The sequence below is a fragment of the Myotis brandtii genome, unplaced genomic scaffold, assembly GCF_000412655.1.
Source record: "Myotis brandtii unplaced genomic scaffold, ASM41265v1 scaffold111, whole genome shotgun sequence".
Taxonomy (NCBI): Eukaryota; Metazoa; Chordata; class Mammalia; order Chiroptera; family Vespertilionidae; genus Myotis; species Myotis brandtii.
The window spans coordinates 4,534,941-4,561,621 of NW_005353789.1; the positions used below are offsets into that span (position 1 = coordinate 4,534,941).

General features: G+C 41.0%; 1 protein-coding gene across 3 annotated transcripts in view; it reads right to left on the reverse strand.

Moving 5' to 3' along the window:
* Positions 1 to 3,846: 3,846 nt before the first annotated feature.
* ANXA3 (annexin A3) overlaps positions 3,847 to 26,681 on the reverse strand; it is a 51,128-nt gene continuing 28,293 nt past the window's right edge. For 2 of the 3 annotated variants that reach the window (XM_014544752.1, XM_014544743.1), the window contains exons 7-14: positions 23,702 to 23,781; positions 20,316 to 20,372; positions 19,899 to 19,992; positions 17,963 to 18,058; positions 16,839 to 16,934; positions 13,636 to 13,694; positions 11,571 to 11,693; positions 3,847 to 4,241 (exon numbers count right to left, since the gene is read on the reverse strand). In XM_014544752.1, coding sequence (XP_014400238.1) covers positions 4,182 to 4,241; positions 11,571 to 11,693; positions 13,636 to 13,694; positions 16,839 to 16,934; positions 17,963 to 18,058; positions 19,899 to 19,992; positions 20,316 to 20,372; positions 23,702 to 23,781 — 665 coding nt within the window. In that variant the 3' untranslated portion in view covers positions 3,847 to 4,181. The remainder of the gene's footprint in view (positions 4,242 to 11,570; positions 11,694 to 13,635; positions 13,695 to 16,838; positions 16,935 to 17,962; positions 18,059 to 19,898; positions 19,993 to 20,315; positions 20,373 to 23,701; positions 23,782 to 26,681) is intronic. The other variant, XM_005857429.2, reaches the window with a different exon arrangement.

Consider the following 26,681-nt stretch of genomic DNA (forward strand, 5'->3'; position numbering starts at 1 on the left):
TTTCTTTTCTCAATTCCCACCTCCCTGCCTCAGCCCGGCTCAACCTTGTCAGGCTGGCCCTGACACCTTTTATAATAAACTGGTAAATATCAGTAAGTATTTCCCGCATTCTGTGAGCTCAAATTAATTGAACCTAAGGAGGAGTTGTTACAATCTCTGATCTATAGCTAGTCAGTCAGTAACAACCTGGACTTGTGATTGGCATCTGGAGGTGGGAGGGCAGTCTTGTTGGACTGAACCCTTGACTTGTGGGATCTGATGCTGTCCACAGGTAAACAGTGTTCAATTGAGTCATTGTAGGACATCCAGCTGGTGTCAGAGCATTGCTTGTTAGTGTGGGGAACCCTTCTCCCCACACACATTGGAAACAGGTGATCAGAACCCATTAGAGAGAATGAAACAGGTTCTAGGAACTTTGTGTACTGACTGTAGATGAAGGCTACTTCTGTGGCTGTAGTAGGGTACCATAGCTTCAAAGAAGCACAAGGGGTATGGAGCCAGATAAAACTATGCCTTCCATACTTCTTTCAGGGCAATTCCATGGTCTTCTAGAAATTATGCCTGTGATGTACACTATGAAATGATACAGAACAGTCAAAATAAATAAAACACATGACATGAAATGATATGAATATCACTTAGCAAACTAATAAGTGAAAAAGTCCCTGAAATTACATACAATACAAGGCTCACTTTATAAAGAAAAAAAATTAAATGAAAAACTGTATAAAAATAAAGCAAATGGGCAATGAATATGGAGTTTGGGAGGGTGGTTACATCGTGTGGAGAGATCGAAGGGGAAGATCACGTGGTTGGTAGTAGGTTATTGTCAAAGTCTAATGTTCATGTTGGAGGGTGGTTTCAAAAGTACTTATTACATTATAGAAATAAATAAGAGAATAAATAGGAAGGGAGGAAGGAAGGGAGGAAGGAAGGAAGGAAGGGAGAGAGGGAGAGGAGAAAAAAAATGTATGTGGAAGAACTCTAGTGGAGCAAATAACTTTTCCAGAGGAAAAGAGAACAGTTAATGTCAAAATCCACAGTGGGTAGATTCCTTCTCTATGACTGGAGAATGTGGCCAAGATTAAAATCTTGTAATGCCATTTCAGGAGTTTAGCCAAAGAGAATATACATGCATTAGAACTTGTTGCTTCTCCAGAAGTCCCAATGCTCTGGCCAGCTTTACAAAATATTTATCTCCATGGCTGCCCGTAGTACAATAATGTTAGTTTCTTTTCCCAAGTATGGGAAGCTGAGACTGAGGTATATTTACAAATGTTTAAATAGCCACCCCAAATTCACTTACATAGCTCAAATATATAGAAGAAAAAGAACTTCATTTATTCAACAAAGATTTATTATGTGCCAAGCACATCCTAAGCACGAGGAACAGAGCAGCGAAGGCAACAGGCAAAATTCCCTGCATTCAAGTAGCTTTATGTTCTAGGGTTGAAAAGAACAGTGGCCATGGGGTGGGACACATTTTAAGGCCAAATAGTGATTAAGAGCCTGGACACTGAAGTTGGGCTGCTTGCGCTTCAATCCTGGCTCTTCCAACGGTCAAGCTACTTGGTTTCTCCCAGCCTCCATTCCTGTAGCTGGGAGTTAGTGCCTACACTGTAAAGTTCCTTGAGGATTGCGATTTAACATATACTACACCATTTAACATAGTGGCCGATACACACTCAGCACTCAAGTATTGGCAATGATGTGCTTGGTGAGGCGCTCACTCACCAAATCACTCAAGCCGAAGTGATAGGACCAAACTTGACACCTAACGACCTTGATTACCTTGTTCTATCCATCTAATCCCATCTAATCTCCTAAATATTTCTTAAGTGTGTGTGTGTATTTTTTTTCCTTTTGTCTCCCTTGCCACTATCTTAGTTCAGACTGACATTTCTGGTATTGATTATAGAACTTGCCAAGTAGGCTCCCTGCCTCTAGCTTTCTTCTATTCATTCTTCCCCCTGGGTCAAAAATTTGAGCACATATTTCCCTGATTGAAATCCTCCTGGAATGCCCCTCCCATCACTGCCCCCTGCTTATAAACTCTTTTTTGTTGTTAATCCTCACCTGAAGATATTTGTTCCAGTGATTTTTAAAGAGAGTGGAAGGGAGGGAGGGAGGGGGGAGAGAGAGAAACATTCGATCCGTTGCCTCCTGCATGCCCCGACTAGGCCCAGGGATTGAATCTGCAACCCAGGTTCCTGCCATTCAGCGGGCATCAAACCTGAAACCCTTCAGTCCCTGATGCTCTAACCACTGAGCAATGGCAGCCAGGGCTGCTTATAAACTCTTTAGCATGGTATGTGAGTTTTCATAAACTGGCCCCTGCTTATCACTGGTCACCTCCCCTTGTGCTCTAAGCCTCCATCACACTAACTTTTGCATAGAGTTGTGCACACATCATGCAAGTTCATAACTCTGTGACTTTGCAAGTGCTCTTAACTGTATGGGGAGCCTCTTCTCATTTTTTTAGCTGGTGGAATTTATAGCCATCAGGAGGCTGAATTCTTCATCCCACCTCCATACTGCTTCTTTCTCTTATACAATGTAATTTCCCTGAATGCACAGTACATACTGTGTTGCATTTATCTGCTTACATGTCTCTTTCTCAGATTTTAAAGCACTTTGGCAATAGAAAATGAATCTTATTCCCTTTGGTGTAACCAATACTTACTTAGCATACGGTGGGTAAAGTGTTGAAAGAATGGCTGCAGTGCTGTTGTGATCCTTTTGATGTTGCATGGTGATAAAAATGGTAACATGCTAATTGCATACTTACCATTTCCAGGCACAGGGCTACGTGTTCACAGGCATTATCTTACTTAATCTATTTTTTAAAATTGATTTTAGGGAGAGAGAGAAACATCAATGTGAGAGAGAAATATCAATTAGTTGCCTCCTGAAAGTGCGCAGACCAGGGATCAAACCCACAACCTGAGTATGTTTCCTACTGGGAATCGAACTCACCACCTTTTGGTGTATTGGAACAATGCTCTAACCGAGCCATGCCAGCCAGGACTATCTTACTTAATCTTTAAGAAACTCTATGAAAGAGACAGGCGCTATAATTATCACCATTTTACAGACGAGGAAACTTTAGCTTAGCAGGGCTTAGTAGTTGCCAGGGTCACAGAGCTGGTACACGGTAGGGCAGGAAGTCAAAACCATGTGTGTAGGATTCTAAATCCCTACACTTTTTCCCTGTATGCAATTTGGAAATTCCAGAACAAGAGATAACTTCTCTATCTTCCAGAAGGCCTCAGGAGTGTTCACCAGAGGAATGCATTGACTAAAAGCTCTGAACCCACACCTCACTGTTCATATTCTCACACGTCTATCATTTCTATCTAGTCCAGGCTAATAACTCCAACTGGAATTTTTTACCTCAGATATTTCATATCGGTCAAGATATTTCATGGTAGGTGTCTTTCAAAGATAACAAAGGGATTTTTAAAATGCATAGTTTGCAAACTTATTTTAGAGGAAGAGGAAAACCTGAAGACTTGATTCTGCTAAAGCAGTATTTAGCATAAAATAACCCCAACTCATGCTTGCCATTCAGACAGGAAGTGGTTAGATTAATAATTCCACACATGTTTTCTGACGGCTAAGTAACTTATTACGCATTGTCACTCATGAAGCTTGATCATGACTAGAAAGAGTAGGCAGGATCACATACATCTTCATTTTTATTGCTTTTCTTAAAGATGAATGTGATTAATATGGTAATAGATAGAGTGAAGCAGCAACAGCTTCTGTAACAAAAGCATGTTATAAAATAAAATTAGTTGTTGGCACCAGGTACCAACAATGTCAGTAGACGCTAAAAACAGACAATTTAACAAAGGCAGCAATTTTTATTACCCTGCTTTGCATTAGATATTTTAGAACTGTACAAAGATTCTCACTTCCTAAGCAGAAATATAATTTTAGATAGTATTAGGAGATTCTTCACATCATTTTAAATTTTCATTAATAAACTGCTACATTAGGATGAGATGCTCTAAAATAATTGTGTCATTGTTGTTGTTATGGAACAATGAAAATTTGTTAGGAAAACAGGCTGCTGTTTATACTTGCTTGTACTTTTAAACACTTGAGAAAGAAGGGAGCAGAGCTGTTGGGAAAGCCCACCGTGGGAGCAGGCAACCTTGGCAGACGATGTTCGTGACTCAGTCATCTCCTCCACAGAGCTTTAAGAGTGTGGCTTCATAGTCTCCAGAAGTATCCGACTGCAAAGAACAGGATGGGGAGAAGGACAGGTACAGCATAAACAATGAGGGGACCATAAAGGAACCAAATCTCGTAGCACTAGGGGGTTCACTGGGGTGCAAGACTCATGACCTGTACCGTTTAGTAAAATGCACCTGTAATTCCATCATTCATTCATACCTGAGTGTAGTTATTTTTCAGCCTAGCATCTTTTTCACAATAATGTTTAAATTCTTCCTGATGTAATTCAATTAAATTGCAATTTGGGTTTAATAAAATATATTTTCACCAATTATATAATATTACATAATATTAATTTTTAAGCAAAACTTTAAAAATCATAGTTTTAGTAATATATATTATTTACCAAACACTTGGTAAGTAATTACCAATTACTTTAACCCTTAGAAGAACTCAAACAGTAGGTTCATAAGTATCTCCCATTTAACACATCAGTAAGATGAGAAAAAGAGAGGTTAGAAACCTTGTGCCAAATCATATAATAAGCAACAGAAGCAGGATTTGAACCCAGATCTCCTGGCTCCTTAACACCATACTATACTTAAGAAAGTGAAATGAACTACATTCCCAAAGAGTGTATTTCTGATTTCCTTTCCCCTAGACTAGCCAAAAAGATCTTGATTCAGAAAACATACTACGTGAGATTGAGGCTTAAAGTACTAAGATGCAATGTTTACTATACAAAGGAGGTAAAGAAATGTTTGTATAGCATTGGAGGTAAAACTTGGCTTTGAAACTAAATTGTCTAAAAACCTCACATTATTCTTATTTTACTCAAGGCAACTCAAATGACGAGCATTTCTTATCATTTAAGTTTCACATTGGAGTGAATGTTAAGTAGTAGTTAATGCAAAGGAAGCAATGAAGAAAGGCTATTTAGAAAAGAAGTTAAGCATTATTTTCATAAGACACAATAGGCATTAACATACATTCTTTTTTGTATACAGTTTTTAGTTCTTCCCTTATTGGTTTTCTTAAGTCTTGCTCTGCCATAGGTAATAATTTCTCAAACTGCTGACAAGTCAAAAGTGCTCTAGTTTTGCATTAAAACAACTCCCTCTAATCACAAAGTTGTAAAAATTATTAGGGGTTCTATCAGTTAGTTGAGAAAATACTAGTGTATCCAAATAGCTTAGCACACAGATATCTTCTGGTGTTGAGTGATTAACCAGGGAACTTACATGCATATATGGACACAGACAATAGAGTCGCGAAGGCCTGGAAGGGGTGGGTGCAGTGTGGAGGGGGTCAATGGGAAAAACAAACAAACAAACAAACAAACAAAACAAACAAACAAACAAAGGGGACATCTGTAATACTTTCAACAATAAAGGGGGGGAAAAAGCAGAAAAGAAACTGAAAGTACAGATTTGAAAGAGTAATACGATCCCTGTACTATCAACTAAACATCTCTGATATATTTGAGAAGCATTGAAAAATATCTGATGCTCAACTGAATTCCATCTGCTTGCTTATTTTTATATTTCTTCCCTTTGCCCAACAATCAAGATGCTACATGTTTCAGAGGGTGCTGCTACAGAACAGGGGAGCCTTGGTATAGCTGAGGTATTAAGTGAAATTATGCAGACTATATAGTCCTGTCTGTGTAAGTATACAATGAAGTACTGAGATTTGGGATTAAAAAAAACAAACTTCTGATCCACTGTAGACACTAAACAAATAGTCATCCTTTTCTCCTATCTCTATTCCCTTATGTCTTCTGGTAAAATAGCTATTCAATTTATATGGTGTTTTAGAAATTTTATCACAAAAAAAGGTAGTGTAATTTCAAAACCTTTGAACATAATTCCCGCTTTCCTAATTAGGCCATATTAATTGTTCTTAAGAAACTAACTGCCCTAGCTGGTTTGGCTCAGTGGATTTGGCCTGCAGATTGAAGGGTCCCAGATTCAATTCCAGTCAAGGGCACATGACCAGGTTGCAGGCTAGATCCCCAGTAGGGGGTGTGCAGGAGGCAGCCAATCAATGATTCTCTTTCATCATTAATGTTTTTGTCTCTCTGTCTCTCTCTCCCTCTCCCTTCCTGTCTGAAATATATATATATAAATATGAAAGAAACTAACTAAATGTTTCTATTGGCCTGTTTTTAACAGAGGCCCTCTCTTCTCCCAACTTTGATTCCATCTTTTACCCTTTACATTTAATCCAGCTTCCCAATGAATTCCTGTGGTGTTTTTTAAGTTACTCTTTTTTTCCATCCTGACCACAACCAACGTACTCTGGGCTCTCATCTCTTGTCATAGTTTCTTTGACTCTAAATTCATCAATCTGTTTCTCCAAGTTGTTAATTCTTTTGCTTTGTAAATCTAGTCCAGTCACACCATATGCACAGCAGGCAGCCCTGTAAGGAGGCCCTGCTTTCCTCCTTCCTTTCTGGCAGCTCCAGCTTTGTCTTCTTTGAAGGCTTATCCTCTGCAATCCAGCCACTAATTGTTAGTAATGCTTAAATCTCCGTTCTCAGCTTTCTTCTCTTCTCAATCTGTATTTTCCTAGAGGATTTTCATCCATGTCCAAGGGTTCAATAACATAATTGACCCTGAAAATATATCTTATACCACCAGCTTACTGACTTGACATCTCCATTTACAGCTCAAAGACATCTCAAACTCAACATGTGCAAAACCAAACCCCTGCACTTTCTCCTCCACTCCCAGAAAAAACAAACAAACAAAAAAAGCCGACACCTAAACCCTGACCGTTGCAGGGAATGGCACAACTATCTGCATCATCCTTGACATCTCTCTTCCTTGCTCCTCACACCAAGTGTCTTAATTTAACTCCTAAATATCTCTGAAGTTTTTGCTCTTTCCTCTCTTTGCATTGCCAGTAGGTTTGCTTACTACTTTGCACCACCCGGTCATAACTACTCTAATATGACCAGTCTAATAACTTATCACTCCACATCTCTTCTATCGTCTGTCCAATTCATCCTCCACAGTCTCAGGGACCATTTCAAAGTGTACTTCTAATGATGACACTATGTGCTTAAAACGAACATTCTTCAGTGGCTTCCCACTACTCTTAAGCTAAAGACGAAATCTTTAAACATCGTCAAAAAGGTCCTCTGTGACCTGGTCCCTCAGCCTCATTTTTTCATTGTTTTTCCTCCAACACTAGGGCTTTTCACTTGTGACTCCTTTTGATAGAATGCTCTACTTTCTCCCAACACACACAACCTCTGCCTTTCAGATATGAATCAAACCTTCCTATAGGTCAAATCCTCCTATTATATGGTCTTATAGCACAATATTCCTTTCCTTTCCATTTAACATAGTTGTATAAACAAATTTTACATTTATTTGTAATTTCATAAGGACAGGAAACTTTTTTCCTTTGCCTATAATTGTAACCCTGCGCTTGGCACATAATTCTCATTCAGTAAATATTTTTAATTGAATAAATGAAATACAAATTCCATGATCTCAGAGCTCTCTTTCAACTGAATTCATCTTGCTATTTGGATTTTATTTTTCAATACTCCCCAAGGTAGACCTTCTAATTATTCAAGTGAACTTATTTCTTTTCCCCTCCTACTTCTCACCATACATGTTTCTAGAGCATTTACTTGTGAGACCCCACTGACCAGCATGCCACCTGACTCATAGGAGGCACTCAACACATGCTTATTAGCCTGAAAGATAGGTCAAACCCCTTTCCCTATCTAATCTCAAACTTCTTTTACTCTCAATTCCTGTATTACCCTCCTCTGTGTAATCAAATATTTAATTGTATGTTGTTTCATATTATTATCTTTTAATTATTTTATTTATGCCCACCTCACTTCATACAGATTATAAATTGAAAGGGACTACTATGTTTTCCCTTAAAGAGCCTGGACTTAGGTACTTAATCTGTTGATCAAAAATGCAATTCCATCCAAATATGCTCTTAATATCTTATTATTAATGAATAAGAGACACACATTTTTCACCTATGTCTTTCTCTCCTTCTCCCCACCAATCATCACCTGAGAAAGGTGTTAATAAGCAGAGAAATGTCTAAATAACAGGCAGAAGGGAGAGGAAGACAGAACTAAAGGCCAGGCTGATATTGTAGGGTTCAGAATGAGTCATCCCAAAATGTGCCTCTGTGGGATGCAGATTATTTTAAACTAAAGGCAACAGAGACCCTGTGGGCTCAAGAGAAACTTCTGCCCTCCCCCATTAACTACCAAGAAGAATTTGAATTGGGGGTTTTGCCGATAATAAGAGATTATCAGAGATAACCTTTCTGACCTATCTATAAGGCAGAGCAAACTACAACTTACTGAACTCTGTTCTTATCGCCCTGCAGTGACCCTCTGAAACCCCATGGCATCTCACTTCATATATGACCAGGAGGTAGTCAGATATAGCTCATTTTACCTTTCTATCCCTCAGCCTCTCCTGTATGTGAGGTTTCTGACTCTCTCATATATGTGGGGTTCCCATGCACACATATGCAATTAAATTTGGTTATTTTCTCTTATTAATATGTCTCATGTAGATTTAATCATTAGACCAGGCGAAACTTTCTTCCTCCCCGACAATATACAAAATGAAACTCTAGCTCCTGAATGACAGAAATGAAATCAACTGAAAGGATCTTATTCATCAGTAGTGAAAATGTAATGATATCGCCTAATAATGTACTTTCAGGTGGTAGAAATGAAGACACCTTATATAATTTTAAATTACAAACTGAACTCTTCAGCAATGAATTTTTATTTTCTATCAAGATACCCATAGTTTAAATGTTTCCTAATACAATCAGCCTCAATTACCCAGACCACTGCGGGAGGGAGAGCTACTGCTTAATTTAATTTTCTGGTTTGCTGAGGGTGAACCGAGAGCCCTCTTTATGTTTCAATCTTGTTACTGACAATCTTTATAAAAGTCATGCGTCTACTTTTCTGCCTTAGTAAGAACAATATGGTTAACGTTATTGAATTTTCCTCTGTTGATTGAAATGATTGTAATGTGTCAGGATCGATTCAAATTACATTGAGTGTGAGCAGTTGATGAAATCTGTGCTAAGCCCCAGGCACAGTCTGAGAGTTGCCTTTTTGAGTAAGTTCCTGATTTCAACTTAAGCATGCATCTCTTTCTGCAAAGGTTTAGTAAAAAGCAAAAGCCCTGGCTAGAACAATAAAATAGGGTGGGGGGGGGGATTTTGATTTATGACTCCAGTTGACTGAGTGATGTTCATTCATGCATCCACCGTAACACCATTTGTGGAGCCTGAGGCCAGAAAGTTCTCAGGGTGGCTGCCCAAAGGCCCACGCCAACAGGTGGTCAAGGGAAGCTTTGCTGGGCAGGGCCACTTCAAAGGCTGGGCCATGGGCTTCAGCTGTTCCTGGTGACATAGGAATGCGGACAGAATGGAGGAGTCCTTGGTGGGCAACTGGATTTTGTCTCCTGCATAGCATGGGACTCCAGCCTTGTAGATAGGCTTGAGGGAGGTTGGTTCCAGGATCAGAATCCACAGGGTTCATAAAACGATCCTATAGGTAGGCCCCAGATGTTTGGACAGCTCAGACTCCACACCCGACTCCGGACCACGGGTGCTCAGAGCAAACGTGTCCTTCTCTCAGGCTAGGTTTGTCCTCTGGGTGCCACCTCTGAGCTCGGGCCTCAGTGACTCTACACTGATTGAGATCCATTTGTCTTCATGTCTGGGCTAATGATCGCCAAAGCTGATTTCTCCAGACAGCTGTTAGGTAGATGAGGCTGAGGCATAGAGAGCCTGTAGGACGTCTGTGAAGCCAGCCCCGGACTCCATCTTTGCACCTAGCCAGTGACTCTGGAGGCTGGGGCAATGTGATGGCTTGCCCTTCAACCTGGGCTTCCATTTTGTTCAGGAACCCAGCGTGGACCACCCTTCTCTACCACTCATGGCCTGGGTGCCATCTTGGAGGCTGACGTAAAGAGCAATCTTCAATGGGAGCTAGCCCCTTCTTTCATCGTTTCCAAGTTGTCATATTCTTATTGGGACTGTGGCTTTACCATTAGTTCCATGTATGGAAGCCTCTTACACAATTTTTTCAGGTCTTACTTCTTTATAATTTGTCATTTATTTGGGGTTTATCTACATATATAATATCAACTAAGATCTGAGGACAATGAAAACTGGTTTCATTCTTTAAAACTGAAAGGAAGTTATATAACATATTTAAGGATTCTCATCCAGACTGTAAGGAATTAATTTTTTTTTTAAAATCAAGAAACTATAAAAGAAAACATTGATGAATTCTATTTGGTGCCAAACAGTATGAAAAAACACCTTCAGCCATGTCAACAGAAAAACAACAAACTGGGGGAAATAGTTATAATTCATAGACAAAAGGTGAATCTAACATACATGAAAAGAGGTCTTAGAAATTGACACCCTCTCAAAAAATTTTATAACCCAAATTTCAATAGAATAATGGGCAAGTAACATAAAAAAAATTACCAGAAGGGAAATGCAAATGGCATTTAAAACATGAAAACATGTTCGGCTTTCTTCATATTAAGAAAAAGATATACTAATACTACACTGAGATGCAATTTCTCACCTATCAGATTATACAAACACAAAGCTAGAAAACACCCTCTGTGCCAAAGCTGTGGAGAAACAAGGACTCATATATTCTTCATGGAAGTACAGACGGAAGTCAACTGGTAATATTTACCAAAATTACAAATATATTCACATCTGTCTCAGCAATCCTACATACTTTTGAGAATTTATCTCAGGAGAAAACTGCTCGAATTTATCCCACAGATACACTTGTACCTTAGGAAACTGTGTATGCACATGGCAGCATTGTTTGTAATAGCAAGAAACTGGAAACATCTGTTGATGTGGTGGGTATAAATAAACAAATAATAGAATGATACACAGCTATTTAAAAGACTGAGAAAGTCTTTTTCGATATACTGCAATGAAAAGAACTCCGAGGTGCAGAACCATGCTATCTTTTGTGTGAAACAAAGAGGAAATTTAAAATATGTAGTTTTCTTTCCTGTCATTTTCATAAACAGTAAAATAAATAAAAACAGTGCAATATAACAATAGGTAAATAATTTGCATGTGCAATTCAAAAAAGAAGAAAAATTAGTGGCCACTAAACAGAAAAAAAAAGTGGGTATCTATCATGTGGCTGAGATTCTAGAGCTGAAAACAGTCTCTATGTTTAAGGGCTGTTTTGCTCCCACTACACATTTACACACTGACAAAGAGAGAGAAATCTAAGTCACATATCTCCATGTTCTAAGGATTGTAAGGGAAAGAGAATAGGGAGAGAAAGGCAAAATGTGTTTTGCTGTTTTTAAGAAGAGACTTACTTTAATTGCTGAATATAGAGAATAGCCACAACGCTTCTTAAACTCTGCTCGAATGTCCAAAAGGTCAATTTCTGATCTGGAAACCATTATTCGGTTCAGAGTAAACTCATCGGTTCCAGCACCCTGTTAAGAGATGTAGACATCCACAGCACAAATCAGCCACAGAACAGCGTATAAATCTATATGTATAAGAAACAGATAACGGTGCACAATATAGTCCACTGTGGTGACTCTCCTCCCCTCGTTGAACATAAAACCTCATTATTCATTTGTCTAAGAAATATTTATCGAGAGCTTACTTTGTGCCAGTACCATGCCTCATGCTGCAAACAGAGACGGGACACTTCCAATTTTGCAAAGGATACAGGTAGGAAAACAGGCCATATAATATAATGTGACATATAAGAAATATTGGGTACTATAGGCACACATATGAGGGGAGCCTAAAATAGATTAAGGATTAGAAAAGGTCTGTCTGAGAAAGTGGTATTTAAGCTGAGGCCTAAATAACCAGACAGGAGAAGGGGTGGGGTTCACAGAAAGAGGAAAAACAAACAAACAAACAAAAACGTTCCAATGGAGAAAACGGCAGGTGTGAAGGTTTAGGGCAAGAAAGAATGCCGCACTCAAGGACACACAAATAATGAAGAGGAGTAGCAAGAGATGTGTCTGGAAAAGCAGGACCTTATAAGCCACAAAATGAAGTTCCAACTTTATCCCAAGAGTGAAGAACTACTGCAGTCTTTTCAAGAGGAGAGTTCAGAAATGGGAGCAGAGTTGCGCTTTCCCTAGATCTCTCTGGCAGCGGTATGAGGAATGGAGTGCGGGGCAGGGGGAGGATGAAGATAACAGAATGAGACTGGAAGCTTTGGCACTAACATAAAAAAGAGAAGTTGATGGCCTGACCTGGAAAAATGGCGGTGCGATGGAGAAAATGGGTCGATTTAAGAGATGCTTGTAAAGGCAGAGGACAAAACTGGATGTATCATTTGAACAGAGTGAAGGAGAGGGAGACGCGTAAAATTCCCGAGCAGTTACACTGACACAATTCATTTATTCAACAAATGCACATTGAACGGGTCCTCTATGCCAGGCATTGCTTCGTGCACTGCGCGTATGACAGTGAACAACACAGACCGTACCTCTCCTCATGCAGCTAACGTTCCATGAATGGAGATGGTCAGTAGAGAAAATTAACGGAGTGTTTAAATAAATAGCAATGAGAACTATGGAACAGTGTGACTAAAAGGGAGACAATTGACCTGAGTAGTCAGGGAAGACCTTTCTCAGGAGGTGACATTTGAGCAGAGACCTGACAGGTGAGAAGGAGCCAATCACAGGTAGACCTGGAGGAGGTACCTTTCAGGCAGAGAGGACAACAAATGCACAGACTCTGACGTGGGAAGAGACCTGGCATAGTCCGGGACAGGAGGGCCGAAGAGGCTGAGGCACAGAGAACAAGGATGGGAGGAGTGGTCTGACTTCAGGAGCGGGGCCAGGGCAGGTCCTGCTGGGGATTTCCACTGAGATGGCTGAACGCAGGCAGGGGAGCGGACCTGGGGTGGCGGGGAGGTGAAGTGAGGGACGTGATGTGTTTACTTTGGACATAACTCAGAAGGTGCACGTGGACTCCCCTAGGAAATGTCCAGTAAGGAAAGTGGAGCAAGCATCTTCTACGTGCCAGGCCCAGTGCTAGGGTCTGAATATATAAAAGAGAAAAGCAAGCTCCTCTGCTCCCGGAGCTCACCATCCAGCAGGGGCAACAGACAAGGCAGTTTGGTCTCTTTTAAGTAAGGCGGCTTGAGAGGCCACTGGACCTAAGGGGTCAGGTTTGAGGTGTGCCGTTCGAAAACAGGTTCTATTGCCTGTGAACCGGGGGAAGTAATTTAGTCAACACTTTACTGTACCAACTGTTATAATGATTAGGACACTCATGATCAATCCATGGCACGGATTAGCTACAACAGAGAGCTCATCAAAGTGAATGGAATTGCATCAATAATGGCAATGTTTTTACATTTTCCGTGAGGGAAGCTAAGAACACGTATGAAATTTCCAGACCAACCTTCAAAGCGCGATGCAGTCTTTCAGCTAAAAAGGCAGGTATGTTCCTTGCACAATGAACTGTAGAAAAAATAAAGTATGTTCATTGTCCTTTAATTGAAATTGAGTTAATATACAGTAAAATGTTTTTAGAAACGATTCATACCCATTTTACTCCCTCCCCACTACTGGCCTTTATTTAGAATGAAAGAATGAATACTTAACCTAGATTTCAAAGCCTTGTAGCATCATATTTGCACAGAACGTTAGCAGAAGTGATCTTTAGCCGTGGGGAAAGTAAAATTAGCTGCCAAAGAAACTCCCACAGCACATGACTCATCTCCAGATCTCAGACACACCAACAACTTCGCTTCCACTGATAACTCCCCAGGGTGGGCCACTGCTCCATTTCTAACAGCTTTGACTACTGATGAATAACTTGGGTCTAGAGACTGCAGAGATGTTGCCCAAATAACTCGTTAGGTAAGAAGAGGCACTGGAGTTCATTTTTAAACCAGCTTTTCAAATGGAAAGATTTTCTCTTAAGTGGCTGTATCTAAATTCAGTTACTAAAAAATACTGCAATCTTTTAATTCTTTATTTTGAAATAACAAGTAAAGCAGAAGTAAAACAAACAAACAAGCAAAAAAAGCAATTGGCAAAAACATGAGCAAATTAAGTATAGTTTAAATAAAGTGAAAATCATCAGGAATAGAAAAGTCTGTAGAGAGAAAATCTATTGCAACACACGTACTTTTATAGCTTCAAATGTGATCTGCAGATAGGAATCTGATGAAAGTGAATAAATTTTATAATGAATTTTGGAGGTCAGAACCAGGATAAGTAGCTTTCTCATAGTGCCCTACTGGCTCTCTTCAGGAACCAGAAAGGCCTTCAGTTTGTGTAATTGACTTAAGGGAAATAGTGGGGCGGCAGGGGGCGGGGGGAGAGAGGATGTATTAGACACTCAAACGTGGAATCTGGGACAAATATGAAAACAGTGTTAGATGTGAAGTTGTCTGAGAATAAACCAACCATTTGGATCAGTTGTACCTATTTTTTTCTGAAATTCATATTAAGCAAGCCTTAATACTTTGATTAAAAGTTGTTATGCCCACTTTATCCTAATAAAGTTTTCAATCATCTCCCTCTCCCTAAGCTAAACCCTTATTAGAATACTTCCCCCTGCCCTCATAACCCTTTAGCTTGTCTTCTGCTTTATGCTTTTAACCACCAGGTTTGTTCTTTATGCCCCAAAATGTTGGGAAGTGGTGTTAGACATAGTGATAGAAAGTTTGCTTTAGCACCCAACATCGAAAGTAGGAAAACTCAGGGAAATCTCTGACATGCAGGGAGTCCACTGAAATGAATTACAGTGACCAAGAGGCCACAGCTGCCCATTTCTCACCTTCTGTGATGTCTTGACCAAACTTCAGTCAGTCCTTTCTCCTCCCCCAGGCCCCTGAACTCTGGCTGCCCCCCACCCGAGCAAGCACTAAAACATGAAACATGCCCTCCTACCAGCTTGTCCCGAGAGTGAGGTGACAGAGCCAAACACATCTCCTGTAAAACCCCAACGATCATGCTCCCTGGCTTCTCCAACTCCCATGCCAAAGAGAAGCCCTTTCTGTTTGATTCTGAGACTCCTGCACATGCCTGAGATGAAAGCCTTCTTCCTATTGGGAAAGTCTTTTTGAGTAGAGCCTCCCCTATCTAAGTCCAGATTTGACAACTAGAACTGTTCTATTATGCCTTTCTAAGGTGATACAGCTCAGGTGGGTTTTCATATGAAACACTATGTGTTGACATGCTGTATTAGACTCCTTGTGCATGAAATATTTAGAATAGGCAAATCTATCAACATTGAAAGTATGGGTTATTAGGGGCTGAGGGGTGATTGCTAGTGGGTACAGGGTTTCTGTGGGAGCTGATGAAAATAGCCTAAATTTAGATTGTGGCAATGGTTGCACAACTCTGTAAATATATTAAAAAGCACTATAATGCATACTTTGAATAGGTGAATTTTATGGTGGGTTATAGCTCAGTAAAGATGAGACAAACTGTGATGTATTCCAATAGTAAACAAATAGAAATGAGTGTGACATATCTTGAACTTTGAATTAGTCGAATTATAAGATCTTTCTTTTACTTGATAAAACAATATACATTATAGCCTAAATTTAGTGTATCATTCAATATGTATTTCCAAGAATGCTTCTTAGCTCAATGAGTAAGAATTCACACATTTCAATAAAGTTTTTCAAATATGAGAGCAGGTAGCAAAATTGATGTAAAGAGCAACAATGTGAAATAGAAAAAAATAAACTGGCTACATCACTGCCTCCGAACTGATTATGGAGACAGCTCTATTCCATTTTTTTAATTGAAAAAGAAGCTTTTTCTATGTTGGCCTATCTTTTAGCAATTCAGAGTCAACAGTATTTTCTCTTTCTCCCTCCCTCCCTCTTTCCCTCCCTCCTTCCCTTCCATCCCTCCCTCCTTCCCTCCCTTTCTTCTTTCATTCCTTCTTTTTCTCTGTTTTTCTATACTATGAGTATAATGGTTAAGAGTATATATTCTGGAGCCAGCTTTCAAGGATTAAATTTTTGTTCCATCAATTATTAGGCCTATGGCCTAATAATTTAACCTCTCTGTGCCTCAGTTTGCTCATCTGTTCTATGTTGTATCTTTTAGCAGTATTTTCCCTCCCTCCCTCCCTCCCTTCCTCCCTTCCTTCCTCCCTCCCTCCCTTTCTTTTTACCAGCATTTGGATAAAGAGCCCTGTTCTGGCACTGAAGAGAGGATTAGAAGTCAAGTGAAATGATGTATGTGGAAGAAGCCCTGAGGATGGTCTGAAACTTCGTGAGCGGTTGCTACCTGGTGTCTTTTCTGTAATTTACTTTAAAATACTTCAGTACAGACCGTGTGATGTGTGTGTGTTTCAGCCTCTGTTTACACCCTGAGTGGCTGGTTCTCCCCACAGATCGTGGAGCCTGACCGCTGGGTGACCTCAGCTCGACCTGCATTCCCTGAGTGGCCTGGGAAGGAACTGAACTTCATGTGCCTCAGGTTTACCATCTCGACCACCCCTAACCCAGGGGATTGTTATAAGGCTTAAATATGTCGATATTTGTAAAGAGTTTAGCGCAGCGCTGAGCACGTGGTAAGTGCCAGATGAGTACTTATTGAAAAATACAACGTGAGGAACCCTCCTTGGGAGCTCACCTCCAGACACAATAATTAACATCTGAAGATGAATCAGAGGCTCACGCCAGGGGAGGGCACCTTCAGACATCAGCTCTCCTGATCTCACCAGAGGAGCTATTCATTATCACGTGGATGACAGAAATGCTTTTTCATACAGGCACTCCTGCCCTGGAATTGATGGAGAAGAAGCCGCAGCAAGCACAGTCACCACCCTAAGTTAGAGCGGTTTAGGATTACCAACAATCCCGGGTGTGTACAAGCACGTGACAGATTCCCTTGCCTGACTCTGACCAGATGGGTCCCCGAATCCTGTCTTTGAATCGTCTCTCACTCTCTGGCCGCACCTTCCTCGCCTCATGAGAGGCAGATTGCCTTGTATGACAGCGTCTCTGTCTGCTTGTTTATCCTGGGTCTTTCTTTTTCTTTTTTTTTTTTTTAAATATATTTTATTAAATCCTGTCTTTGAACCGTCTCTCATTCTCTGGCCGCACCTTCCTCGCCTCATGAGAGGCAGGTCACCTTTTATGACAGCGTCTCTGTCTGCTTGTTTATCCCGGGTCTTTCTGATGCACTCCCTGCTAGCACAGCTGAGGGGAGGAGACCCATAGTTCCACCTGAGCTCAACTAGCCATTGACATCGTCCAACGACCCAAAATGGGAAATCACCAAATTGGCTCACATCTCCGACGCTCTATCCACTGAGCCAAACCGGCTGGGCGATCCTGGGTCTTTCTGATGCACTCCCTGCTAGCACAGCCGAGGGGAGGAGACCCATAGTTCCACCTGAGTTCAACTAGCCACTGACATCGTGCAATGACCCAAAATGGGAAATCACCAAATTGGCTCACATCTCAGCTTTCAACAAAGCTCAATAGAAATGCCAATAGAAATGTCATATTTTATCTCTCAAGGAGTTTACAATCCAAATGTGGTGACAAGCCAAATACAAAGTTAAAAGCAAAGTAAGATTTAAAAAATTACTTTTTTCATATATCCATTTACCCATATCTGTTGAGCATATTGTTAAATGGATGCTGTGGGAGCCTAAAGATGGGCCAGTCAGGATTCTTACAAGGAGCTCACCCCGACATTGTTCACATCCAGTGCAAAGTAACTCAGTTTGGAAGCACTTAAGAGCTTACCTATGGCCAGCAGTAGGTCTTCAAAATGTCCAGATAGTTCTCCTTTTATGCTGTCCTCAATGTCCTTCTGGCTAATATTTCTGTATTCATCAAACGCTAAAAAGCAGTACCACAAAAACAGTGAAAGCATCACAGTCGACCACACATGAATATATTCCAGTTTTTTAACTGATACGCAGCAAATCAAGTTGTTAAGTGGTGAGCTCAAAACCCCTTCTTTAACTCATCAAAATTGGAACTTGGAAGTTTTTGTTTTTCGTGTCTTTAAAAAAACATCAAACTACAATAAAACCTGAACTTCATAGGCCATTTTCTTCAATGATCTTCCTCTCTCTCTCTCCTCTCCATTTCCCCATGTTGTTAGCATTTAAAATAGCCTAAAAGGTTAAATAATATGTCTAGGAAGGCAGGCTGTGTTTAAATTATAGCAGCACCTGGGTCATTAATCAAATATGTGTTATCTGCCAACACAGTCTTCAATATGAAGATTTCTTATTGCTGAGCAGATCATTCCCTCAGGGGCATGGCCTACTTCTCATGTACCTGAAGGCATTCCAATTTCTTGATCAGTTTTTGCCCCAAAGCAAAACCTGTACATGCAAGTATATGGACATATTTTGCAAGTCAAGTAATTTTTTCCAAGTAAATTTTGGAAAAAAAAGAAAGAAAGAAATTTTGGAGAGACATCTAGGATTGCTTGGTTTTTGTTTTTAAAATGAAGATGTTGGCTCCTCCCTGGCCCAGGCCCTGGTCAAGTCACATGCATGAGGCAACCAATTGATATGTTTCTCTCACATCGCTATTTCTCTGTCTTTCCCTCTTCTACTCTCTCTAAAAATCAATGGAAAAATATCCTTGAGTGAGGATTAAATAAATAAAGATGTTAATAAAGCAACTATGATATACAATTACCATTATTTTATAAATGAAATTCTAATGCCAAACTTAAGGAAGGGAAACTTCAGAATTAAAAAATCCTGGTACTGTCTTCGTATTTTCTCATTTTCCCATGACTCAGCAGAAGCCTGGTCATGCACTGTGGCTGGCACTGTTGTCTTGACCTGCACCTGGAGCCCCAGTCAGGTGCTCCCAGGAAATGGGCTTCTGGGCTTCCAGGTGCCGTTGCTTCCAGAATGGCTCAGGGAGAGGCATGAGTGGGAGGGTGGACGCGTGGCAGTTCCACGTAATAGTTGGTCTGACAAAGGGGGCTCCCAATTTACCTTCATTTCAGAGAGAGGTGAATGGTAATCCATGCTAACCCATTAACAGCACCTGGTTTTTCTGGAAAGTGCCTAACTAGGGAAGTGTTGGGGTGGAAGCAATGCAGGCAGGGTCCTCCATACACAGGAACACTCCTCTCTGCTCTCACCCCAGAGGGCGGCCCCTTTTCTCCTCCCACCAACCCTTCCATCTGTTACCTGTCCCTCACTAGGCATCTACTCAGCCTCTAGGGCAGTGGTTCTCAACCTCCCTAATGCCGCGACCCTTTAATACAGTTCCTCATGTTGTGGTGACCCCCAACCACAAAATTATTTTCGTTGCTACTTCATAACTGTAATTTTGCTACTGTTATGAATCGTAATGTAAATATCTGATATGCAGGATGTATTTTCATTGTTACAAATTGAACATAATTAAAGCATAGTGATTAATCACAAAAACAATATGTAATTATATATGTGTTTCTGATGGTCTTAGGCGACCCCCAAAGGGGTTGTGACCCACAGGTTGGCGACCCACAGGCTGAGAACCGCTGCTCTAGGGGAAAAGAATCATGTCAGTTCTGCCTTGACTTGTTGATTCCTGAACTGTTGATACATAAAAATGGAACCACCTTTGCAATTTTTAACTTCGTTTTCCAGAATTTTGTACATTAAATGCAAAAAACATTTGCAAAGCCACACAGAGCCAAAAAGATTATAACGAGAGTCCTTACTTCGTTTTAGCTGGGGAAAGCTCCTTAGACACAGGATCTCTGTGAACTTATCTTCGTCGGTGCCCCACTTCTTCTCACCAGCGTTATAGAGAATCTGTGGGACAAGGCAGGGAGACTTAAATGTTCTTATGGACATAGTCCTCTTGTCTTTTTTTGAAGGGTTAAGAGGAGAGGAGGTTTCTTTTGTTTTAGAGTCAGCGAGATAATTATTCAAATTTCTCATGTTTAGCAGAGTAGAAATCTGAGAGGTGGGGTGGCAGGGGCTAGGGGATAATAACCCTACTGAGGAAGGCTGGTCCCCAGCTTTCTCAGACAGGACAGGAGACCGCAGCCCCAGCTGTGCCACAGAAATGAAAAGGTGGACAAGGGTGAGGGGGTAGTAGTTAAAGGAGATGTTTTCTTTGCTCTGTTACTGACCTGGGCATCCTTTTTGGCCAGCTGCTCATCCACTTTCAGACTTTCATCTCTTCTGCCCTAAACAAGGAAGATAAGAGCAAGGGCAACCCTTGTAAAGACAGAAGATTCTAACGCGTGGTATTCCCACCAGCAGGGTGTCTGAGAGGTTCACAGAGGACTTGGGCTCCTGGGGCTCTAGTTGTTGCTCTGTCACTGACTGGCCACGAAATTTGTAGCAACATCACACAATTTTCTGAGCTGTAGTTTCCTACTCTGAAAATTCAAAGATCATAAGGGAATGAAAAGACAAGTCACAGACTGGGAGAAAATATTGTTGGTAAACTCATATCTGATATAGGACTTATATCCAAAATATATAAAGAATTCTTAACATTCAGCAATAATATAACAAACAACCCAACTGGAAAATGGGCAAAAGGTCTGAGCACCCTCGGATATATAGATGGTAAAAAAGCACATAAAGGATGCTCAACATCAAATATCATTAGGGAGTTGAAAATTAAAACAATAAGATACCATTTATTAGGATGGCTAAAATCCAAAACACTGATAACACCATATTGCTGGCAAGGATTGCAGCAACAGGAACTCTCATTCATTGCTGGTGGGAATGCAAAATGGTACAGCCACACAGTTTGGCAGTTTCTTAACAAAACTAAACATACTCCTACTCCTTGGTATTTACCCAAAGGAGTTGAAAATTTATATTTACATAAAAACTTGCACATGAATGTTCACAGAAATTTCTATTCATCATCACCCAAACTTGAAAGCAAACAAGATGCCCTTCAACAAGTGAGACATCCTATATAATAAAAGGCTAATATGCAAATAGACCAAATGGCAGAACAACCAAACTATCAGTCGCTATGATGTGCACTGAACACCAGGGGGTGTGTGCGGAACATGGAAGGTGTTGGCAGCAGGCAGCAGAGTATGGATCATGGTAGGCATCAGCAGCGGAGGGATGGTGGAGCAGGTGAGCGGGGGCACCAGACCAAGGCAGGGGCTGTCGCTGTCATCGGGGCAAGCCTCTGGTGGTTACTGAAAATTCTTTGCTCCCACATGCCATGGTCCCGCCCGGCGCTTGCACCTGCTGCCGGCGCCGGCCCCACTCGCATCCACTGCTGGTGCTGGAGCCGCCACTCACACCCCTGTTGGCGCCGGCCCTGCCTGCACCCATGGCAGGATGGTGGAGCAGGGACTTTGGATGGAGGGGCCAGGTGGGGGGTGTGGAGGATGGGCCGAGACCCACCCCTGTGCCCACTGCAGCCTCGCGGCCCACAGTTCCTTTCAAGGTGCACGGATTCATGCACTGGGCCCCTAGTACTACTATAATATACCCGTATAATGGAATAGTATTTGTGATAAAAAGGAAATGAGCTATGAAGCCAAGAAAAGACACTTAGCATGCTGCTAAGTGAAGGGGCCAGTCTGAAAAGACCACCCACTATAGTATAATTCCAACTATATGACAGTCTAGAAAGGGCAAAACCATAGAGACAGTACAAAGTTCAGTTGTTGTGAGGGGTTTGGAGGGAGGAAGAGAGAGATGACTAGTTGGAGCACAGAATATTTCTAGGGCAGGAAAACTATTCTGTATGATACTGTCCTGATGGATACGTGACATTAAGCATTTGTCAAAACTCACAGGCTGTATAACACAAAGAGTAAACCCTATTGTACACTATGCACTTTAGTTAATAATAATAATGTATCAGTATTCATCAACTGTAATGAATGTACCACTTTAACACAATACATTAGTAATAGGGGAAATAGTGAGGAGACAGGAGGAGGGGCATATGGGATCCCTCAGTACTTTCTGCTCAAATTTTCTGTAAATCTAAAATTTCTCTAAAAAATAAAGTCTAATAAAAACAAAAACCAGTTCAAAGGTCCCCACCAGCTCTGCTATTGAAGCCTCTGTGGCTAAGTGTGTGCTCCTGTGCAAGCACTTCAGCTCATAGAGGCAGGAGGTTGAGGGGAAAGAGGATTGTCTGAATTACTCTGAAAATTATAGGTGAATGAAATATTGGCTATAATGTTTAAAAAGCCTTTGTTCCTGTTTTCAAATAGATCCTTGTCTGCCTGTCTGATTTTCACATGATTTCTTTGCCTTCTTGTTCCCTCATTGTGCATTCTGCTCTAGTCATAAAAATGCTGATTACCATTGATTTAATAATAATCAGCTACCACTACCACGTACTGATCACTTTCTATGTGCTAAGTACTTCATATCACCTATCTATCTATCTATCTATCTATCTATCTATCTATCTATCTATCTATCATCTATCTTTGCAGCATCTATGACATTAGTACTGTTATTACTTTAATTTTACACATGTGAAAACAAGAGCTTTGAGGCTTAAAGTAATGTGTCCAGACACATAAAGCTGGTAGGCAACAGAGGAGCATACGATTCCAGGTCTGTTTGATTCTGAAACCCTGCCCGGAAGCCCTGATCTTTGCTGCCTCCTGTGAGTATGTGTGTGTGCCCTGTGCACACACACAGACGTGCACTTTTGAATATAAACCTCTGGGGTGTACGTTTGCAGCAATGCCCCATAAATTGGCGACCCTCATAAGGTTTCCACCATTTGAAATATCTGAAACAAAAATTAAGGGAACTTGTTTCTTAGTGGCATTTGCCTCACTTTGACAAGTGCTGCTTGAGACCACTGTTGGGGTTCTCTCACATGTTACAGGCTGCGTAAATCAGCTGAGAGAGGCCAGTGGGACAGGCTTATTTCCTCTCTTACACACACCTGGGATTACAGCTCATCCTTGACCCTGCCCACCTGTATTATAAAGTCATGAGCCTCCTAAAAAGAGACAGCAAAGTGTGGAGTCGTTTAGTCACATGGTGATGAGTGATTTAGCAACTCTTCCAAAGGCATAAGGATGAAGTAGCTACAAGTTATTTTTTTTTTAAATCCTGAGACTAATATACCCATCTCTGAAGACAATTTGTCTGTATTATGTTTCGTACTTAATTTAAATGCTAACAAAAGGAATATTTATTCTTTGGAGTACAGATAAAAATAAGCATGTTCTTAAAATGGAGATACTTAAAATAGAAATGGGCAATTATTTTATGTCAGATGAATTATCAGAACATGTCTAATGTATTGTGAAACCTGATCTTAACACTTTTAATCCATATACTGACCATCAAAAGATTTTTTGGTTACATGATGACATTATACTTTTCGGATGGTGGTTAAACGTACTGTTCCATGGCAATGCAAACACAAAGTGAGTGAATCATTTCATAAGGAAAATCGCAAGCTCATTGTCTCCATTTGGTTATTTTTAAACCCCCTAATTATTATTGAGCATGCAGCTAATTGAGGAATTAAAAAATAAAAGATAAACCTTACGTCTGCCAAAGTCAACAGAGCTTTCCGGAAGTCACCAGATGTTTCAGAGCTGATGTCATCTCCAAGACTCTTCTTATATACTGAAACCACATAAGAATGGAGTTAAGCCTTGACAAACTGGAAAATAGTATTATAAACCAGAGACAAGTTTAAGTGTCCACGTTGTCCAGAAATGAGTACCTGATAAAAGAAACCTTGCTTTTTTTTTTTTAATTTCCTGGTGTTCTTCTGAGATGGGTACCCTGTTGTAGCTATTACTATAGTACGTGTTGTGGTAGGTGCACAGGGACAGAAAGAATTGCCATTCTGGATCAAACCATGGTCCGCTTCATCTGACAATGGCACCAAGGAACACACGCACTAGTACAGTGGGGAAGCTTGAGTGGGCTAGCTGCTAGTCTGCCTTCCAGTTTCTATTCTCTCTTTCTTCTGTAGCAATAGAACCCTCACCTTGAGCAAATCATAATGCCCGCAGCATAAAGACTACATTCTCAGCTTTCCTCTTAGCGCGTACAGCTCCATGACTAAGTTCTTGTCAGTGGAATGTAGGCAGACAAATGCGGCATTGCTGAGACATCTCCATAAGGGATGGCTCACGCCCATCTTAGTCCCTTCCTCCACCCTCATGCCTGGTCTGTAGATGCATATCTGAGCATACCTGGAGCTCAGGGAGCCATCCTGGCCTATGAAGATAAGGACTACATCTAAATGATGGCAGAAACGTAAGCAGAAATGGGCCTGGACTCCTGAAAGTTCTGAGGTGCTCTCATGCCAGTCCTAGAATTGCCTGTCTCCAGACCTCGTCTACATGTGGGAGAAATATACTTAGACCTTATCTGAGCCACTGTAATATTTGTTTTATGGGTGCATAGAGCTAGATTGTATTATTTGATAGCTCTCAAAAGAAAGCTACCCTAAAAGACACAATTTTTCCATAACAAATGACAACTGCATGTCCACCTGTTTCAGGGCTGACTAGTTGTAGCTCCTCCTGCGTGGCTGGTTATGCAGTGTGCACTGAGTTTAAGGCCCTGCTCTGCTCCATCCACGCCTCACTGATCCTCTCGGAGTCATATACCTGCGTGCATCTGATACCAGGTGGCCGTTTGAACTCTGCCTGCATCACTTTTAAGGGCTCTATAAATTAGTCATATGAATGCTTGTCCTTTTAAATCAATAAAAGACAATTATAGAAAGTGATATAAGGTTATCTAGTAGCAAGAACTGTGTAGAGATCGAAACTCTTCCAGCATGCTTTAGTCTCTTTTTATGAAATCTATATTTTTTCCAGAGCAATTCAAATAAGCAAAATTCACTATAAATTATCTAAGTAATAATAACATTAGGTAAGCACCATTTTACCTAATAGTCATGGTATCATTATGTCTATTCTTCACTTTAATTAGAAAAAAATAATTATTTAAAAATATCAAGCCAAGAATAAAGCTCTCACGTGTTAGAATTTGAGGAAGTATTTCACATTTTAGAATCTTCTAGATGAGGCCTTATAGTCATTTTATGTAGCCTCCCCACACCTCCCTTGACCCCAGATATTTTTCAAGAAATAAGAATATGAAATACAATGCCTAGTTCCTTTATGAGGGCCAAGCAGATAGCCCCCTTTAATGGATTGCTCATGCCTGGGTCACCATTTCGCATTACATGGCACCACTGCTCTTGCTGCAGCTGACTGCAACCGGGTTGGCATCTGACTCTAGGTGGCCAGCAACCTAAGAGGTGACTGGGTGGGAGAGTGTTGTCCAAAATAATGCTCTCTACTAGCCAGTGCCTTCCTGAGCCCATTGAATGTGCTCCCTCAGGGAGTGAGCTGTACAGAAAAAGGAGACAGAGACAATAGAGTAGCAAAAGAGTGAAAAGACTCCCAGAAACAAGGCACAAAACAGAGGCCAAGAATAACCAGAAACCAAGGGCAAATACAAGCTTTGAGTAGACAGACACTGTATGGCCAGGGAAGAGGAGTTACTGGGCAGTGTCAAAAACAGCAGAGGCAGAGAGGGAGGAGAAGGAGTGGCTGTAATGAGAACACCAGTGCAGGGCGCAATGCATGCCTGAGGCTGAGGGAGTGACAAGGTAGCCAGTCCCTGGAGCAGGGCTGCTGTCTGCCGAATCTTTGTAAAGCTTGGCTGTGCCTAATTGAGACTATTTCCTTTCTTTACATTTTGTGTATCATTAATCCCTACTCACCAGTGACCTACACGCAATTCCATTTCTTTTGGCCTTAGAGAGCTCAGCTCACCCAGATATCACAGCATCTGGTGACTTGGAACCATTATCGCTTGTCATGCTTACAAAACAACAGCCCTAAATGCTAGACATGTCACTTGGTTCTTAAGATCCCAATCTGGATCTTGAGGATATTCATTCAATAAATATTTGCATTTGCCTTCCGCTGTTCTGGGCACTGGAGCCACAGCAGTGAACAAAACAGACAAAAAGCTCGCCTCCACAGAGCGTACATCCAGGGCTGTTTGTCTGTAAGTGCTGGGCTCCAGGGGGCCACCCTGTGGCAGGTCACCTCACGGAGCAGTGACTTTTCTAAGAAACACCAGGAAGCAGCAGGACCTGGCTCTGATGATTTTTCATACGTAAATAAACTAATGGAACCAAATTATATGTTGAACTAATGGAACCAATTTTTTAAAATACTTACAATGTACCCACTTTGCCCATTTAGCAATTATCTCATCTACTCCAAATTTACCTTTCTATACCCTGCTTTGTGGAGCTGGGTTTGGGACTCTACAAATTACATTTCTCTTTTGTACCCACCGTGAACACCCGTTAGGTTCCACCAATCCGGGGGTGGAGGGGAACACTGGAGGGAGACTGGAAGGCAGGAGGAGGAAAGAAGAGCATGCTATTTGCTTGCTATTCAGGTCAATGGCAACCCCGTGAAGGGCTTTGTCCCTGACAGCAGCAGCTGTCCAGACTACTAGGACAAGTAGCTTAGCACCCCTCT